Genomic DNA, 21758 nt, shown 5'->3' with positions numbered 1-21758 from the left:
GCAGTTGAAACTTGAGGCTAAATATAGATTTGATTGTACACTAGGAGCTTTATTGTTATGACCATGTATCATGTATATATGGATCTGGTGTATTAATGAGTAAATTCAAGGCACATCCCCGACTATATTACTGAACGACTCATCCCAATGTCTGTAACCTTGTCACGACACCGGCTGCCATAAGAAGAACCTCTTTGTGGCTTCTGGAAATGTAATTTCTCAGAATTAATCAGGCCTCATTACTGACACTTTGATCCTGCAGCCAGCGGAGGAAGACCCACATCCTCCTGTTTGTAGTGCTACAGTTAATGTCAGCGCGCTGGAAATGAAAGGATGCGCAGGTGTCTATATACATCAACCCTTGAATGGTAAAGCCATGATATTCACAGGTATTCAATTTTGAAGATGTCAGCCAGGCTGTCTGCCTGCATCATATTTCCTTGACGGTGACAAAAGAGCGAAGGGTGAAGAATTGTAAAAAAACAACAAAAAACCCAATACTTTTTATGTGCGATTTATCCTTGTACTGAAATGTGTAAAAAAGACCAGACTGTTATCTAAATAATCTTTTATTGCAAATTAACAACAAAACAAACTCACATTTCTGAGAACAGAGAGAAGAAGAATAACACAAGTCAACATTATATTTGAGAGCAAGCCGTTGGAACATAGGTATTTAGGGAGCTGGTCCAAGGTTATTTGGCTTCCATTTCCATACCATCTCCATCCTGGCAAGGCAAAACAAAACAACATTAGCCCTGGCTGAGACGAACAAGCTGCAACTAAGCAAACTAACATTTTAATTCTTGCTATCCTCTCTAAAGACTGACCCAGAGAGCAGAATGTGCTGTTGGCTGTGCTCTGGGACCCTTCAGCTGCTTCCGTTTGCAGGGGACTGGGCGGCGGCCTGCAGGGTCCTCCGGGCCATCTCCAGGGCGCCTTCCTGGTTCTTGTTTCCGCCAATAAATCCTCCGGCGTGGACGAAGATGCAGTTCTTAATTCCGCTAAGCTCCGACAGCTTTTCATCGCGAACGCCGCGCCACTCTTCTAGCAGGGACAGCCTGGGACACAAAGACAGAAGGGAGAGTTGGCTTACAGATGGACACTGTGTGGTCCACTGCTTGCTTCCTGTTGACACTTTGGCAAAACACACTGTTCTGTATATGTCTGCACAACCAGAAAAACACCAACTGAAAAACACAATTCTGCACTATTGAATAATTTACACAACAGATCAACAAAAGAACATTAAAACTGCAACAATTACAGAAGTGAATAGGTTAATTTTCAAGCAAACATACCAAACATTTGCTACTTCTTTGTCTTATATGATAGTTAACTGAATATCTTTGGGTTTTGAACAAGTAATGAAGTCACCTTGCATTTTCACCTTGCACTATTTCCTGATATTTAAATAACCAATTACTTGAGAAAATAAAGTGCAAAATAAGTGATAATGAAATTAGATTTTATTAAAGCACGGCTTTGCACAAAGACTAGAGCCCCTTATATACATGCATTGCACAGCACAGCTGAAATTATCTAAACGCAAATGTCCAAATCAGCAGCATCAGACATCAAACAGACTTTACCTGGCCAGCCTGTGTAATCTCCAATTGAGCCCATGTGCGAGAATTCACAGCACGTGTAAGGGCGTGTTGATGATGTTTCAATAATGAGGCTCACAAAGACAACCACCATGCAAGGGTGAAGAAGAACTGTGATTTACATGAAGAATGTTTAACTAGAGAGACGACAAGATTCAGGAACTTCTCACACCAAAATATTTAGATGAATTTAAGGGACAGCAAGTGACTAACTTTTACCAAATTACAAAATGGCTAAGTGACATTGGTGAAATCCGCCTCAAGTTCTACCTCCTGCATACTCTACCCAGATGCCACCCCTCACCTAAAGCAAACAGAGTATTTCCAGGAAGAGAGAATGCGTCTGAGACAGACAATCTCCTGTTGTGTGCTACATGTGTGAAAGGGCAACCTCAGACAATGTTCGCACCAGATCCGCTAGAGTTCATATGAGAAAATGGCGTTGGATTACTTGGGACATTTCCGACCTGAGGTGAACTGCTGCCATCCAAGTGCAGCAACTGACACGAAGCCCCACAACAATCAGCCCCAGGAAATAGGCCAATAAAAGGAGCTTGATTCTTTTCCAGTAATGTGGAAAATCACAGATATGCACCACAGTCATACAATGGCAGTGGAGTCAACTGGCAATCTCACAAAGTGGGGGAAAGATTGGCTCTGCAAGAGTTCTCGAGCTGACCGCGACAATGTGTCTCTGAAAGTAAAATAAAAAAGCTGAAAAGTCATAAATATGTAGAGCAGTTCATTTACCACCCACTGCTGATGGCATACACCTCTGTCTAAAGACTTGTATGTCATTTAAAATGCATTACCAGATTATTGTGTGTGCAGGTCTGTCATTCTTGTCTTGATGTAGTTATTATCTCTATTGCCTCAGACCACTTCTCTTCGCAAAGTATTGACATATTTAGCTATGATTTAGATTTTTTTCTGTTTCATCACGTCATCGCTCACCTCTCGCTCTTCCACTGCTTCTGAAATAGACTTGAAAAGTTGTAAAACCTGGCTAAATCTGCCAAAAGCATCAGATTTAGCTATTTTTTCATAAGTCATACCAACCTCAGACCCCTCTTACTCTCTGCTTGATGAATTATGGAACTATGCAGTCAGAGCAACTTGTCAGAAATAAAGTGACACGGTTGTCAAACACGACTGCGTTTTGAAAGGCTTTTTCTCGATTTCCAGGGGTTTATTTCCCAGACATTCTGCTTCCCTCTTAATATGTAGTGCTATTCTGTAAAACATACTCTAAAAATCATAGAAGTCAGACAGAAAGGAGAGTTTGAACGATAATGTCAAATCATTCACATGCACTGAATCTCTACTCTCCAGGCCATTATCTACGTGATCGTATGCCTATTAAGAACACCGTAGGGCAACCTGGGGAGAAAAGCATGGCAAACCCCTAATCCCTGTAAAATGAAACAACCAATCGATAGCTCCACAGTAAGGCTGGAAAACGAGCTCAAGAGAAAAGGTCAACAGGGCTGATAATGAGAAAAGGAGTAGGAGGGGGATGACTTGTTGTTAAGACAGGAAGCTCTGATTCTCAAGATGGCCGGTCTAAAAATAAGAGCACAATTAGCAAATTATCTTCCCAAGACCTTTACTACACCATAACATGACATATGCTGGGGATTATTGATTTAATAGGGAAAAGAACAACGAATATAAGAGGTCATTAAAACATAAAATATTAACTGCATATGTTTAGTGGTTTTAAAGAGCTTTAATGCTCTGTTCAGTCTCCTTCTCCAAGACAGCAAGAGACATATGTATATATGCAGAGGTGTCGACTCCTCCTGCAGCTTGCTGACCCATAATTCAGAATTATGGACACACTTCACACACTGCTTCATTTAAACATGGGCCATACCAGCGATTCAGAAAAACTGATATCACTACAGGGCCAAACAGGGGGGATAAACAGATCATTTAACTAATTTTGAGTTTTTGTTTTTCATTTTCCCACTTCTTCAAGCCACAAACACAATGGCTTTTATCCACCTTTAAATTTCTGACGACACAGATTATAATTTTAAAGATATTTAATTGATTAGTTGATTGACTAATATTCTGCAACGACTCTGAAAAACAACGCCAAATAAGTTTTCTAGTTCACGCTTCTCACTTGTGAAGATTGTTCTGATTTATTTCACTCGTGATTGTCCAAAAGCTAAGGATTAATTAAGTGACTGTCAGACACTAGAAGAGGTCACCAAGGATTTTTTATTAGCTAAACGATCGAGAGAGAAAAAAAACGAAAAAAACAATCAGCAAATACGTATTTGTTGCAGCCCTAATTCCAGAGGCACAGCAGCCAGAAATAGTTGTATTCCAGAGTCAACTTATCATATTATTATTTACAGTATATGTCAGAGGGAGGTACGCTTCCACTTTTCCTTCTCCTGGCTCACATTTCCTTAGCAATGTGATGCTGATAAAAATAGACCTTCCCCCCACCCCAGGTGCAATAGCAGGGACACAGGTGATAACAACACCCCTTTCACTGAGTCCGCACATGCCCACTGGGAGGAAGCAGGCCACCCGGAGAAAGAGCCATCTGGAGCTATGTTGTTTTATCCACCTTACAAACCCTTTTTTCTAATGCATCTCCACACCAAGTGTCATGTCTGCATTAAATTAAATCTTTGAAGTGCTCCGCCACCATAAACACATGCCCTTCTTTTTAGTTGAAAGAGCTGCCGCTAGATGAGATTCTGCAGCCAAGTTAAAATAAAGCCTTGGGTGGGGCGGGTGTGAAAGGTGGGAAGAGAGCAAGCCAGGAAAATGGAAGAGGGTGATTATAGGACAGGGACAGAAATACTGTACATAAGCGACACAAAGAAGAAACACTAATGGGGAAGCCAAGAGCAATGGGACCTCTTGGAAAAAGATTAAAAAATAGAAAACATGTAACAGAGTGGCCGCTGGTCAAATCAGGACTGAATTAAAAAGTTATTCCACCCTCTTCCTGTGTCTTTGGGCAACCCACGGTGTATCAATAATGAGACAAGTAGTACCCAGGATAAAAGCATAATGGCAGGTACTGTCAGAGGTTACAAGATATCTAAAGAACATGGTGGTGGCTTAGAGGCCATCTGCTGTGATAGTGAGGTCAAACCTAGCGTGAAGCGATCTGAGATATCACTTCTTTTAGGTAAATTTTATTTATATAGACCACTAATCTAATATTTGGACAACATATGATACCTTCAATCTTTAGACCCTCCATTAAACATCCATTAAAAAAAATACTTTCCAACGAAAAAATGGAGAAACGTCAAGAAGAGCAATTTTGGAGGGACAGAAAGAGATTCAATAGATGCCACATGTACAGAGTAGACATAATTGGTGGTATTAGAATTATTTTATAAAATAAAAACACATTTTTGGTACTAGTCATTCAATATGTATATACCTCTCTCTATATAGCCGTTTTCATTGTTAGTGGAACAATTCCTGTGCAGCCATAAAACTGCACAAGGGATTCACAGGAAAAAAACACATACATGTGATCCTGTATTACTGTTATTTAAATTTGATTTATTTTAGGAAAGTAAAAAAAACAGTTCACTCACGATCATACAGTGTGATACAGAGTGACGTTTCTTTTCACTCAAACAATCTATGGCTGAACATGCTTAGCCCATGCCAAATAATTGTTAATAAGCTAAAGCTGATCTAATGTAAGAACTTGAGGATGGACTATTGGTTTGTCATCGCTGTTTTGTTATCAGGAAAACAGTGAGAATAAATAAAAGTTTTGATAAGAGATTTGTTAGAGTTGGAGCTTGACAAATCTGGGGAATTTTGACAACCCTGGAAACCAGATCCGAGACGGAGCCAGCAATCAAAACCTTTCCTCAAGCAATATTGTTGTTTTCAACTCACGATTTCTATTCCTCCACCTTAGTCACTGATGCTTTTGTGCACATGGTGAAGACTAACTGCTACCCCTTGGAAGGATAAAGGATCAATATCAAACAGCAAAAGTCATCAAACCTCAGAGCACGCGAACAAAATCCAGCATGAAAGAACAAAGCGACATGGCTGCTGGAGGGATTTTCTTTATAAAATGCAAAATGCAGCTTTCTAAGCAGCAGCTCATGTTCAGTCAGTATCTGGTGAAATATCAAACTGAAAATGTGTTTAGCAGATTACAAAAGATGTTAAACTCTGTGAAGCAAGCCGCTAGAAAGACGAGTCTCTCAACAGAAGATGCAGGATAAGCCTGGAGCATGTTTCCTTGGCCATACACTCATGTGTGCTGTTTGCTGGGATGCAGTCAAAGAACACACTATTTACAGGACTCCTGTGAGAATGCTGATGACGTACTTAGAGCAGCGTTGTGGGCCAAAGTGCGAGAGGCTCCTCAGGTAAACAATTTCCTTCCAGAGGTAACACACAGGGGTCAGAGGTGTCAACCATCTGACAGATTCACACAGAGGGTCTCAGTCTTTTCATCACTGTTATTACGTACAAAGTGGCAGGGCAAGAATACTAATATGATTTAATGAGCAAGGGTGAGACATATTTCCCTCAAGTGTTGGCCTTGAGGGTTTTTGGGACTTTATTATTGCTAAAAGATGCAAAAATGCTCCTCCACATCAGCAGCAGCAGGGACGGGTGCACAGTTCAAAGTGACTTATAGGTATTACAGACATTGATAGTGTAAAAAACCACGAGAAGGAAAAAAGCATTTAGAGTTGGAGCAGAACTTCAATGTTCGTTTGTTCCACATAAGTGATGCATGAAAACTAAATGCTGCTACATCATATTTCATAAGAGATTTCTGGAGAATCATCAATTTAATACTTTATAAACAAGTAACAGTATCTTAAAGACACACAGGTAGCCAATGCAGTGATCTGAGAACTGGAGTTATGTGCTCCACTTTCTAAGTGCTAGTAAGAACTCGACCGACAGCGTTCTGAATGAATGAACGAGCAATAGCTATTCAATAAAATGCAGTAGTCGAGAGCAGGGTCGCTATATAAATGCTAATGTCGGTCTGTTGGTCCACCACTTTGGTGGTCCACAGAAATATCTCAACAAATATTGGATGTATTGCCAATACGGAACATTCATGTTCCCTAGAAATTATTCTTACTGACGTAAGTGATCCCCTGGCTTTTCCTTTTGCACACCCATGAGGTGGACATTTGTGGTTTTTAGTGAAATGGCTGTTGATGATTAAATTTGGTATCCACATTCATGTAACCATTTATGACCAAATACGTGCAAAACTAATAACATTCCCATCAGGCTCAGCAGTACTTTGTGTTTAGTGCTAATTAGCAATTGTTTGCATGCTATGATGCTTAAATAAGGGCTCACTCACACTGTCCATCCGTACCGTGCCCCAGCACATTTCACGGCTAAAGTCTAGTTCGTTTGACCAGTGTGAGTGCAACTGTACCGCACCTAGGAGCAGTACGCTTGCCGTCCATGGCCCATTTGGGAGAGGTGGGCTTTTGTAAAGCACGTTTGCACATGTACGAGCACGAGCGTGCGCACATGTACGAGCACGGGCGCGAGGCCTATGTGGTTCTGACGTCATTTATGTGCACCTGTTTGGGCATAGAAAAAAAGACGGACCATGCGCGGACATTTAAAACAATGGCGGTGAAAGGTTCACATTGGTGTGATGCGGAGGTGGAGTGTTTACTGCAGATTTGATCGGATGAAAATATTCAAAAACATTTGGACATGATTCACAAAAACTCTGAGGTCTACGGAAAGATTTGTAAACAAAGCGACGCATCACGACGACGTCGATCAATGCGTGTGACGTGTTACGGCGTGATGACGTATAGGCAGGCAAGAAGCATTAGCGCGAGGCCCAAGTAGTGTGAGTACGGATGGACAGTGTGAGTGCTCCCTAAGATGGTTAATAGGGTAAACATTATATCCCTGCAATAGACATCAGTATGTTAGTAGAGTAGATGGTAAATATTCAGTTGAATAACTGTTGTTCAATAGACCATGAATCTCACATTTATCAAATTTCACCCTCATAAAAAGCATGTTCTGTATATCTGCCATATATTTGAAGCAGAGGGTGTAATACACATAAGGAAAGGAAAAACACCTGAGTTGGAGGTGCAGGCTTGGAGGAAGGGCTCAGGTGTCTCTGTTGAGGTGTTGTGTTTACATCCTTTCAACTCCTTAGAGAGAAATGTGAGCACAAAACCTCTCCCTTAACTAAAGGATCATCCTCAAACAAACAAGTATTTCCATCCAAGCAGGATGACGTGTCAATCCTCCGTGAGTTGTTGTCAAATGGTCCAATAAGCAAGAAATTTAAAATGTACATCATGGTTCGTCTCCATCACCTGAGCTCAATATTTCAACTCGTCTGGGAGACTCTGTGTCTATCTGTCACTGTGTTTTCAACCAACATTTCTTTTAATCCTGTCTGGGAGAACTTCCTCTTATGTGTGAGTCAGTGTCACAATATACCTGCGTGTTTGGCATGGTTAATTTCTGCCAAGGTAACTCTTACAAGGTTCTCCCTCTTCCGCAAATGAGATCACAAGCTGCACCTCATGAAGCAGAAATGTCTTTTAAGTACGTTTAATTAAAAAAAAAAAAAGATGCATTCGTAGTTTATGTATTTAGAATTTTTTTTTTTTAAATCACCTGTTCTGGAAGGTGTTGAGCCCAGCGGGGACACACTGGACCCTCCACTGTCCATTCTGGTCGGGGTAAAGGACAAATTTGATGGGCGTCTCCACCTTGAGCTCCTTCTCAAGGGTAAACAGATGCTCCTTCCAAGGACAACCGCCCTGGGAGAACAACACCACCTCCCCACTGGGATCGACCTGGGAACGCAACGAGAACCAGAAAATAGGGTTAACGTGCAACATATGTAAATGACAATAGAGAGGCTACAGCAGTTCTGTGTAATATTTCCTATAAGAAAAAGAAAATAATACATAATAGTTTAAAATATGATCTACCCAGAAAAAAAGAAACCGGAACAGTATTTCGATTTTTGGCATCGAAAACACAAATTGCCATTGAAATCATCAAGGAAAATATTGGCATTTAAACACTTGTATTGCCACAGAGAAAAAATATATTGTCACTGAAAAAATGGAATGGAAATCATGTAGTCCCCCAATGTCCCTCCGCTTCATGCCAGAACGGCGGAGTGAGAGAATCAAAACTGAAAGACTGTCACTGAAAAGTACACAGGGCACAGAAACATGTCGCTGAAAAAAAATCACCAAATTGTAACTGAAAAGACATGTAATTCTTTATTCTTTATTTAAAGTTACATTATCTTTATGCCTGTGTATTATATTTTCCAGTGGACTGTTTTTTTTGATTACATCGTTTTCAGTGCCATATTGCAATAACTGTTTTATTGCTTGCAGTATTTCTTTAAAATAAAGGTGACAAGACCGACGGACAATCAAACTTGACAGCTTCGGAAATCAGGTGCCAAGTTAAAATGTTTACAAAGAAACAAATAATAACACACATGCACACATTAGATCGGGTAGTCTTTTACCTTATGCCTTGCCGCAACAGCTTCCTCCACCACCGCACGAGCTGGCAGCCAGGAGGACTGGTAGTACTCCAGACGGTCCAGGAACTCCTCCCCAACCATCTTCATAGCTTTTCTGAAACCCTCCTAGTAAAAACATGTGTACACATACATGCAGCAAATACAGGGTAAGAATGTAAGATTAATATCATGTGATGAAGGCAGCGTTACGTTTTTGGACAACTGACTAGACTTAAGCTACGTTTACACTGCAGGTCTTAAAGCACAATTACGATTTTTACGATGCTCAAATCAGATTTTTTTTTTTTTGCTGTTCAAATTACGTCCTTAAATGCAGCCTGTCTACAGATTGCTGTGTGAAAAGCTCACGCTCCTGAACTGACCCGCATGCGCAGTTGATCATTGAGGACATCACGCCGCAACGATGTTTACGGAAGAAAATATGGCAATGGCAACCGGTATTGTAGGACTTCATTGGACTTAATTAAAACTAAACTAAAAATACAACTTTATTTGTCATTCATTTACAAAACAGAGCAGCGTGGGTCAGAATGACGTCGAAGTCACTAACCTGATTCAAAAATGTCAGATTCAATGAAACTTGTGCCGTTCACACTCTCAAAAGCAGATTAGATATGGTTCACATATGAGCAGAAAAATCTGATTCAGCTCAGTTGTAACTACGGCGTGAACTTAGCCTTAAGGCCTTGTCATTTTGATGGAAAAAATAATTCCTCATGGTTCAAAATCCTTTTAGTTTATGATCAGTCACCCCTTTTCGTCACTACTACACCACCTCTGAATACCAGTACAGTTTGATGAAGTGATTCTTTGTGCCAGATAAACCAACCATCTTCACACTATACTTGCAGGCCTCCATCAGCTTCCTGTCATGTCACAAACCCTAATCTGACCTTCCTCCCTCATAGCATTGTGAGCAATAACCCAAGAGAGCATTAGAAGGAACGACTCGCACAAAAACCTGCTATCACAAACACTTGAACACAGAGGCACACACGGTTTGTCGGGCAGAAGTCAGACTACGCATCTGATCATGGGGGCTGTGGTGCCCCTGAATTTTAACAGTTGTGGAGATAAAAATCACTTAGGTTTCTCAATTATGACACTATGGAGAGTTCAACAAGTTCAGTCTGCAATCAAGTCGTCTGCCAAACTTTACTCAATCCAAATATTTCTCACTTTCTGATCCCTAAGGGCTGTCTTGCCTTGAGGTGTGAGTTAGTCAGGGAATTGGAGGAAGTGCCAGGACAAGAAACATAATCATGTGAACTGAAAAGTGAAAAAACAAATAGGCCATCTACTCCACTCAGACAGCCCTGACAGTGAAAAAAATTTGATCAACATGTAACGTAAAGCCAGGCTGCAGGTATCATCATGCAGAAAAACAGGTGACGCTTGCCTACAGGCATTCCCGGTCCTGCACTAATGGGACACAGAAAAGTCACACTCAACCATTACTGGACGGCCCTGAAAATGACCTCCAAACAGATTGCACTACATTGCACCTGTCATGTCTACCACATCATTCTTAACCTATCTTGTGTTTTGGTGTTACTGCAGGTTGCCCATTATGTGTGATTATTATTAAAAGATGTAGCAGAAAGTTATTTTTTTTATACCAGGTTCTAACTTTTAAATATCAAGGTGTCCAAAAACAAAAAGGACCTCAGGGAGTTCAGGTCAGGGTTTATCCATTACACAAGTGTTCTAATCAGGCGAACATGTGGTCATTAGTACCTACAGATCCATTAGTATCCTTCCGGCTCATTGCATTCAATGCTATTTGGGTTTCAAAATTTGATTCCCATTTCTATTTCATATAAGACATTCACTGGGTACACTCATTTCCTTACATTAACCCTCATTAACCCTGTAATCCTAAAATCCAAAGGAAAAATTATATATCTGCAATTTGAGGGATTTTATTAATGTTTCATTCTTTGTGAAATCATTTGGTCTTTAAATAAAAAGACACAAAGACTCTGAAATCTTATATAATTTTATATCACACATACAGAATCAAAGACATTAAATGTAATCTGTGACCTTAGTTCAAAAGATTATACAATAAACGTGCTGCATGGGATCAACCTGTGTACCAAGTGCGAGTATACGTTCACACTCATGCAATCCCTCACCTCGGTATCCTGACTCTTGCTGTTCCAGCGTGGGTTCAGGTGGCCTACACGTGCACTCAGCGTGGTGGAGACAGAGTAGCGGGCCTCCCCGTCACACTGTGAAATACCGTTGTCTACAGCATCCACCTCCTCCACAAAGTTCTCATACAGCTGCGAGGAATTGAAAGAGATGGGTGACAGGAAAGGTTAGTATCTTTTTTTTCAAGCAATGGAAGTTAAGAGGGACTTTCAGAAAAGAGCAATGTACCGGGATTATATTATTCTGATTGAAATCCATTTCCTCAGTGTGTGGGCAGTTACTTAGGGCTAAAGTGCACGGCTATATCATTAAACCAGCAGGAAGAGACAAATTGCTGCTACTTTACAGTTCAATGGCAAAGCTAGAGACAGACAGAAAGAGAAGGGAAAGAGGAGCAGAGAAGTAAATATATTTAGGGCTGAAAAGTCAACTCCTCAATAGATCGGAAGGTCCGTCGCCAAACAGTTGATATTTTACTTATAGCTTAGAAGTGGAACTAAGTTTTGGAGCAAAAACAGCGATTCAATTTATCTGAACTGGCCGAGGACAAGACATGCAACATCTTAAAATACATAGAGCTCAATCTGTGAGTAAAAGGATTATTTGGGGCTTAAAACAAACTGACACATCAAAAGGCCAATGATAATTTCAGTTAGTTGACCTAAGAGTTAGCTGACTTAATGTGCCTGGCCATCAAAATGATCTGTGTGCTGAGACCTCCTTCTGGCCCGGTTTTCTAAAATGCATTAAATATAACTGCAGTGTCCACGATTTGGATCTGGCAGAGGAACTTTGCCACATCCCTGTCTATTTCTTTTTTATTTATAATCACCCTCTACTTACCAACTGTCTGATGAAGGAAAATTGTCAGGAACTAAACTTTAACAATAAACACTCAACATACAGTGACTGTCCATGTTGGCTGTTTTAAGTGTCCTTCCATAGTAATTACAATCTGATAGACTTTTCTTGTTTCTGTCTTGAAACTTGGTGATGAAATCAACAGTGTACAATTCATCAGTTGAGGCAATGTTTTGTTACAAGTGGGATGAAGGAAAACATCTGTTTCCAATGGATTGTTTGTGCAGGGAATAAAATACAATGGTTGCTAATCCACTGCCTGCTATAAATCCGTCATCTTCCTCCTCTCACCTTGTCATAGAGCACCTCCAGCTGCTTGTCTCCCTCCTTTAGCTGCGTCAGCTGGGCCAGCAGCTGACGACCAAAGTGTAGGTATACGAGGCCTGCTGAGCTGAGCTTGGTCACCCATGGCTTCTCTGGACACAGGCTGTGGAAGCTCTCTGCAAAGGTCCTGGAAAGACAGAAAGAGAGAAGACGCACCGTTAGTTGAGGAAAAAGGTAATTTTATAAAAACTGTACATGGCTTATGCATTAGCCTATACTGTATGTAATTGGTCAATACATAAGTGATCAATCAGAATTAAGCTAAATTAGGGCTGCAGCAATTATTTTCATTATCAGTTTATATAGCAATTATTTTTTAGATTGATCTATTAATCATTTAGATTATTTTAAAGTAATAGTTGTCTAGTACTTTATATTTTATCATTTAGTACATTTATCATTAATACTGTGTATCCAACCGTCCAGTCTATTTACTTATCATATATTTAATTACTTTTCTACTGTTAACATTTATTATATCTTGCATTCTTACTGATGCTTTTGCTATTTGCACTATCATCTTTGCTGCCGTAACACTCAAACTTTCCCCACTGTGGGATTGATAAAGAACTATCTTATCCTATCTTATAAAATACTATGTTTCATATTATTGTAAACTGAATATCTTTGGGTTATGGACTGTTTAGCAAGCAATTTGTAAAATGGAAGGAACCTTTTTTCACATTTTATAGCCGAAATGATTAATAATTATAGAAATAATCAAAAACCTTATTGGAGATAAGTAACTGATAGTTGCTTTGCTTATTTAAAAATAAAACCTAATTAAATCAAATTATGAGCTGAAGTGATCAACTTGATGCAGGCATGTGTCTTAGCAGTATTCTTGTATTGCAGCCATGTTTCCAACATATAAAGGAAAAGAAAAATGGACAGATGATATCCAATACTCAATACTGGGTTTGAGAGATTAATCATTAGTGTTCTGCTAATAAATAGATTATTCACAGTTTTTTCCCCAATAACTGGCCTCTTCAATATATTGCCTGCTGTAACCAGATTTATGCTGTATATCAGAATCAGAATCAGGTTTATTGCTAAGTATGTTGGACATACAGAGAATTTGACTCCGGCTCATGCTTTACTCACAGTTCCAAACATTTAACAGGACAAACCTAAACATAACAATAACATTAACAATAACAGAACAATAACAGAACAACACAGAACAATAATTTAAGATAAAAAATAGAGGTAATATTAAAAATAGGTTAACAAGTAAATATGAGAAATTTAAAACAGAAAGATATTATGGTATGTGTAATAGATATCAATACTTTCATCCATAAATATTCGCTTCAGAGCACGAGTTCGCATTGACAGGAGAAAAGCAAAAACATGCTCAGGCGTGTTAGTAAGCGTGAGCACACATGAATAGAAGCCACCGGAGGTCTCTCCTCAGCCACGTGCTGAGAGGGGTGGGCTCCAGCACCCAGCCACTGCTGGTCATTTAATTCAGGCTTAATTAGGATGCTTGCACTGTGGCACAGCGGAAAACAGACAGTCAAATGAATGAGTGACATGCTAGGGAAGCAGGGGGTAATCACAGCCATTAAAGGACTAATTGGCCAAGCTGAGGCATTTCTATGCTGATTATCAGGAGATGGGAGTGTATTAGCGAGAGGAAAAAGACAGAGTGAAATGGAAAATGGCTTAAAAAAGATAACCAGCTTATCAAACTGTTGGTGTGAAGTCTAGGGTGGCAAACTAGAACTAACCCAAGGTAAGTGACCAAAGTATAATAAAAAAAGTTAAGGTCAAATATTTTGGGAATAATTAGCTATTTCTAAGAATTGTTTCAAAACATTTATATATTGTACCACCATTCCAATACTGCACCAGCTATACCACTTCCTCATGCTAATCTCTATATCAGACAGACTGCATACTATTTACTGTGCACAAAAGGATGCTTCATCAATCTGTCCCCTAATAAAAGCAGCATAAAGACCTCAATGACTCAAGAAACTCAAGCATTTTATGAAAATTATATTTCTTGCCAGTAATTTCCCATCATTCTGAGCCCAGCAGTCCTTTAAATGATGGGAAATGTGGCTTGCAGAGGGACACACACACTGAGTCAGAATGACCTTTAAAAGTGGACTTTCAAAAATATTGTCACCAAAAGGCTCCTCAACTCTAATGCATTGCTCCTGTCAGATTGACCTGGGTTGGTATCTGTTTCATTCAGTGAGAATATTTAAGCTATTGTCTGTACTTCTGCCTACTGGGGGTTTCCCTCTTATTGTAAAAAAAGCAACGGTTGAACCATTCTTGATCCTTTCTAGTGCACCCTGCTAGTTATTGACCCATCTCCAAACTTCCTTTATTTCCCCTGTACAGATTTCTTTTTAAATTAGAAAAATATATTGCTTAAAAATCTGGTTACTGTCCTCCTTTGAGGGGCAGATGTCAGAGAATGTGCTTACTGTGACCTTCCTTTATAGGAGAGCTTCAGAAAACTTAATGGTTTCCTTTTCGGGAAAATTATTTTAGAACGATTTAATATTTATAACTCAGTGTCGTGACATTAAACATTTTGGATTCGATTTTTAAAAGGAGAATTATAAATGCCTGTATTACCTTTTACCGTGTAAATATAGATATAATTAGACCTACATACAAGACATAACTTGTTACACATGAAACATATGAAAATTGAATGAAGAAATGAATCATGCGTTATAAAATTTTGGTGAATAGAGAGGAAGGGGAAGCCTGGGTTGTGCATTGATCCTTGTTTGTGTGTGGAAGCAGTGAAAGCCACTTAAATACGCCATAACTTCATAAAAACATTTTATCTATTAATTCTCACCCGATGGAGGTGCTGCCAGATGCAGACCACATTCATCGCTGTGTCACTGTTGCAAAAATATATTTGCTTAGTTTTATTTCTTTGCTGAGTGCATTTCTAGTGTGAGCAGCCACAAATGTAATCCCTGCCAGATCTAATCTGTTGTGCTTTCTTAACCTTCAGTCAGTGTTTGGAGAGCATTTATCATGCCTCTGACACGCTTAAGAAACTTCTAAAAACTTCAAAGATAAAAGTTTTATACATACATACAGTATATATATATATATATATATATATATATATATATATATATATATATATATACATATGGTATTTATATGTATATATACATATGGTATTTATATGTATATATAAGTGCATTTAAGGGACTGTTTACAGAAGTCTTGCTGAAAGCGTTTTAACTTTGTGTAGATGGGCACCTAGGGGCTGACAACAAAAATAGACTGTTCAGAATTACAAACATGGCCAGAAAATAGCAGAAAAAACTTTTCATGTGTTGGGATTTGTTCGGATGTGCCTTAACCAACCTGTGAAGGCGAAGGCAAATTTTTGGACAATAAAGATTATTATTATTTGCAGGGGTTTCCCATATTAAAACAGAAGAAAATATTAACAAATGTTCTTTTTGTCTTTAGGCTTCTATTTAAGCTGGAGTTCTTTATAGTACATATTGCCTGTTCTCATGTTTAGATGAAAGACGAGCAAACAGCTAACCTGGTTTTGCCCGAGGGACGATATCCAGGGGTTATATATAAAATATAGAGATGCACCTATCGGCTCCGATATTGACTAATCAGCTGGATCAGGTATCGGATGAATGCAGCCGATCCAGTCATTTCTTTTTTATTAATAGCAAACAACGCAATAAAGTTACAGCGATCTAGTCACTTAAATTCTATGTTGTATGTTTTATATCACATTTTAAAACATCTGTTTGCAGAGCACTTTACATGGAAGTGGTATTTATTTATTTTTGCTGCCAATGTTCACTTTGTTATTTGTTGATAAATAATATTAAGTACATTTATATTTGTGTTAATTTGTCAACTTTTTTTAAACCAGGCTAAATGTTTATGTAAAGCCTGATGCCTTCACTCATATGGACAGATTTACGCTTCATTAATTCAAAAGTGGGATCGGATCTGTATCGGGTATCGGCCGATACGCTCAGCCCAAGTATTGGTATCTGATTGGATCGGAAAAAACTGGATCGGTGCATCTCTAATAAAATACAGGGGTAAAGCACAGGGCTGCATCTGAAATTCCATACTAAAATGCTATTTACTAGTAAACGTTGAACTTTAGTGGTTTAATTTCAGGCTCTTACAATTCTAACTGTGATGTATTGATATGGCTGTCAACTGCATCTGTGTACTCACTGTTTTTAAATTGAAATGAGGACTACTTGTTCTCGTCATCTCCCTCTCAAACTCCCTCCTTACTCCAGCCCACTTCCATCCATCCCTGCCATCACATCCATCTTGCCCCCATCCGCGAATGTGAGTGACAGCCACATTCTCCTGCGGCCCCTGACAGTGTCATGGCAGCCTCTGAGCCTCGTGAACCAACAGCAGGGGGGCGTTCAATTGAAAGAGCACTAATTATCACTAACCACCTGCCAGGAAGAGAGCCTTGGCATATCTTTATCACCGTGGTCATAAAAGCCATCTCTGATTATTGTCAGGACATTAAGCTGATAAGACATCTGGAATAGGCTGATTACTCAACGTGATGATACTTCAAGTGAATGCAATCGTTCGGAAGGAACTTTGCCAGGAAATTTAGCAGAGAACAAAGAGTGTGTTCCTTCTTGATACATGCAATTAGGGTCCTTTGAGGATGTCAGAACAGAAGCCGCAGAAAAAAATATACTCTCTACTCCTTGGTCCCCGAGTAATGAGGATTATTTACGCTTTGTTTTTGAACAAAAAAAGATAAGCAACATGTCTGGCTAACTGCAACAAAATATATAGCAAAATTTTTAACTGTAAAAATCACAGATAAGGCTTCTAAATCAAACTCTACACAACCGGACATGTTTCAACAGTGGTGTAATCTGAAATTGGGGATTAATTAACAACATCAGACACCAAGACTACATCTTTCTCTGGCATTAGCATGTAACAACATGTAATTAGTAGTGGACGGCAATAAATATAGCATAACAGATATTGGCTTCTTGACCAAAAACTACACAACTAAACATGATTTGTTTGTTTGACTGCTTGGTGCACAGCTGTATTGCAAGCTCCAGTGCAAATCCCCGGTGGCTCCCTAAAAAACTTTAGATACATTGTATACCCACTGAAACTGGATTCACAAGCCATTAGGTCCAACTATCATTGCAAGACAAACATTTTTTATACGTAGATGGAACAGCCACATCCTTAGCATTAGCGTTGCCGAAAATCCAGCTGCAAAAATAAACCGTATCCAATGTTGTCTGGCACTTTCTTCAAACAAGCAAAGCAAACAAGATTTAATTTTCCCTCCTAACCGTAAAAAAATGATTCTTTGCGACATACTGAAGAATTTGATGGACGAGGACCTGGTGGGTGTTAAAGAGGTTAAAAAGACTGGAAGTTTCATCCTGTGCTGAGTGACAGAGACAGAGACACGAGCTGGGACGAGTGTACATTGCGGGCATGGCCGGTGTGCTGTGCCTGGAGCAGAGATGACCAAATATAGAAAAGTGGCACGGATTGACATCAGTCCAGGTCCAGAGTAGAAAAAACAGCCGATCATAATATAACTGCACTAACCATTAATAGAGCTTATTGTTTCAGCTGTGTTGTTTTCATTCTGCACGAAGCTAATATCGGCCAATTATATCTCTAATGAAAACCAAGACTATTGGTCCTTTTCACAGCACATAAACCATGTAATCCATTAGATTAATTATGGTGGCGGACTCAATGACATGATTTACAGGCACATCTAAATGGAACGAGCCATTGTTAATGATATTTTTTACCCTCTGCTTTGCAGCTGCAAAAGATATGACCAACATGAAAGGGGCATATTTAACAGTGTTTGGGTGGTTTTCAACACTGAAAAACAGTGTGCATTGCTTTTACCTTCATGTGATAATAAGTAAACCCTAGTTACAACATTGATTTCAGTTTAGTATCAACCCACAATGTGATTACCATGACAGGTGATGGACAGTAAATATTCATATATTGCCCATTTTGGGTTCATATATTCAAAACACCTATGTCAATGTATGAAACTCAACCTATTTGAAGTAGCTTACTGCCAAAGTAGTACCTCTGATGATGATCATAGCGATGCTTCTTTGGGTCAAACTCTCCTCCCACATCTACAACAATGTCACACTCTGCCAGCTGTGTCGGGTCCCTGGTCCGAATGATCTCAGCATCCTGTAGAAGGAATAAAAGGTTGTTTTTTAAGATCTGCAATCATCTATCGTCAAACATCATGAATCAAACACATTTTCGGCAAATAAATGGAATCTGGATTTTATATACAGGGTTCATTAAGGTTTTGTAAACCTTTTCAATTCATGAGCCCATACTACCAAGACTGTTAATCATAACATAAGTGTGACCCTAATTTAACCCGCTGGACGCAGGCCTGTAGGTGGCCTTGAGCTCTAATTGGCACAATCTGAAATTGAGAGAGAGAGAGAGAGAGAGAGAGAGAGCCATTGTGGCGTTTTTAGTTTGGTGGTGCTGCAACTTTGTTGACGTTTGGGACAGGGATTGTTCCTTATATATTTCATAGATGGGTTAATGTCTTAACTGCTCATGTTATTATATACCTGACAACATAATAGCATTTAAGGCCCTGCACGGACCAAGTACAGAATGATAGTAGATGGAGAGGTGTCGGTTTTGCCTCCTGGGCACTGCCGGGGTGCCCTTGAGCAGGGCACTGGACTCCCCAGTGCTCAGGATGCCACCCTGTGAAGCAATTCCATAAATAAAGCATGCGAACAGGTCCTGTTTGTGCCTATCTGTATTTTGGCCTGTGTGTGTGGATAATACTAGTATTACTATTAATAATGCAGGAACATGTGTATAGTGGTTGTGTGGTCTATGTTGTATTTTACTTGACTGACCTCCTGGTATTTTCACCTCAAATGCACGATTATACCAGATCAATAATAGGTCTATAAAGTATGTCATCTGTAACGTTACAGCAGCACCCCCTTTTGGAGTGTTACAAAATGACATGGGATGTGACCGAAAACTTCCACACACACATTTAAAGAGCTGTTTTATCAACACGGTTTAAACGGAAGTAGTTGATTTAAATTTTAATTCAAAGATGTAAAAAAATATATATATAAAGTTTATACAGAAAATAATAATGAACTACCAAAAAGCATGGAGAAACATGAATAAAATATACTTTATTTTTTCTTTATTTTTCACATTTCCGAAAGAGTGTGAAGAAGTAACCTTTATTCAACCAGACCCCTTCTCAACAATTAATTAACAGCTTCCTCTGTCATACATTTATTTTATTTCTTTAATTTTATTATTTTCTTCCAAACATCTGTTCTAACTTAACGAGTATTTTTCAAAAAAGATGTATTTCTCATATATTCTTATGATCATCGATATGTTGTAATTTCTTGCATATTTATTTGTTTCATTTAATCAAAAATTAAAAACGTACTGATATGATCTTTATCGGCCAGGCTGTACTTTAACAGCAGCAGCTGCAGGAAACACAGAGGCATCACCCGTCTATAACACCCTACCTTGTACTCGTGCAGCTGGCGGAGGAAGAAGCAGGCGAGCACCTCGTCACAGTGGAAGCTGCCGTTGTGGGTCCCGATCTTCACCGTCATGTTTCCAGGGCAGCGTCTCTTCGGTTCACTCATGTGTCGTGGAGCAGCGTCCGCGGAGAGCACACTGCAGCCGCTGGCTACTGAACTGAACAGACGTAAAACACTTACCGGTTTGCTTAAGTTTATTTGAGACGTGATTTTTGTCAAATTAAAAGCTATCGTGCGTCCACACCACATTAACACGGACTCACACGGCACGCGTTGGTGACGGACTGATTTGGTAGCCGGACCGGAAGTGGTCCTCCCGTGTTTTTATTTTTTATTTGTATTATTATTTAATTTTGAAAATAAAGTAATTTACACTATCATGGCATAGAAAACATGGCAATGACACCTCTTAACATACATACCTTGGATAAAAATGATTACTTAAATAGAATTTAAAAAAAATCATATGCAACGAATGGAAGCGGATAGAGAAAAATAATACTGAAAATAAATAAATAATGGCAAGGCAAAAATCATTTGTGTAGCACAATTCAACAACAAGTTAATTCAAAGTGCTTCATACAAAGCATTAAAAGCACTGGGAGAAACAAACGACATATAAACGATTTACAGACAAAGGTCATTTAAAACATAAAATATGGTTACAGTTACAGAAGTTACAATGCAGTTTACTGAAAGGCAGCGTCAAAGAGAAAAGTCCTCAGCCTTGATTCAAAATAACTCAGAGCAGCAGACCTGCAGTTTACTGGAAGTAATATTATTATTAATACTGGTAAATCTAAAATATTTTGTAGTTGCTAGGGCTCCTCAAACACCTTCATCTCCTTATAAGCATCGAGGAGAAGTTGAAACTTGTACGTTTTTTGTTTGTATATATTTCTAAATAGGTACCTGTGGTAATAAAAACATAATTGAAGTTAGCTGACGCAACAATATATATATATATATATATGAAAGACATTTTATTCAAACTGGTATGATTCACTCGTTTATCAGATCTGACAGCAGAGGGCGCTCAAGGCATTGAAACAAACCTCTCAAACACTCATACATGGAGAGTTACATATTTAACATTTCTACTGTATTTTACTCTTTATAAAGTGCAAAACTATAAACACATTGGAGAGGAAATAATAGCCTGTATAGATAGGTTGACTACAAAACTAAACAAAATCAAGTCCTGATATGATTTTTAGATTTAGCCCCGCCTATAATAATAATAACAACTAAAACGGAATATAAACTGCGATTATAAAGGCGTTCAGGCTCGTCGTGCATTTTTTTGCTAATCTAATGGCCATGAGTTAATTTCTTTAAAAAACAAAAATTAATATTATTATTGTCGTTGTTGTTCATTATTATTGTTATTATTATTATTATTATTATTATTATTATTATTATTATTATTATTATTTAATGAATGCAAATACAGGATAATATGATCTTCAACGTTGGTCTCGTCCGTGGATGCATTAGTTAAATCCGGATTCTCGAGGAGGGTCAGACCCAAGACTCAAGACTCACCCATAAATCTCGTTCTCGCGGTACTACCTTCAAGATTTGTTGACATGGTAATTAGCCAGATGGGACCTCTGTAGTACTCAGGCTGAATAGAGGCACCACAGCTTTCAGGGTTTTCTCGTGTGGACAACCGACCCAGTGCAA

At 39.0% G+C, this 21758-nt stretch overlaps 1 protein-coding gene across 1 annotated transcript; it reads right to left on the bottom strand.

The window, feature by feature from the left end:
* Positions 1-578: 578 nt before the first annotated feature.
* Positions 579-20343, bottom strand: myg1 (myg1 exonuclease). Its single transcript, XM_083939800.1, has 8 exons — positions 20055-20343; positions 18593-18705; positions 12457-12616; positions 11286-11435; positions 9130-9252; positions 8253-8434; positions 831-1061; positions 579-728 (listed from the first exon to the last, which is right to left on the bottom strand). The coding sequence occupies exons 1-7, from the start codon at positions 20319-20321 to the stop codon at positions 872-874; spliced, it is 1185 nt and encodes a 394-aa protein (XP_083795926.1). The 5' UTR covers positions 20322-20343; the 3' UTR covers positions 579-728; positions 831-871.
* Between the last annotated feature and the right edge of the window lie 1415 nt (positions 20344-21758).

This window comes from Echiichthys vipera, assembly GCF_963691815.1.
Source record: "Echiichthys vipera genome assembly, chromosome: X".
NCBI lineage: Eukaryota > Metazoa > Chordata > Actinopteri > Perciformes > Trachinidae > Echiichthys > Echiichthys vipera.
Note: the sequence above shows the minus strand (reverse complement) of the source record. Positions and strands in the feature narration are given on the sequence as shown.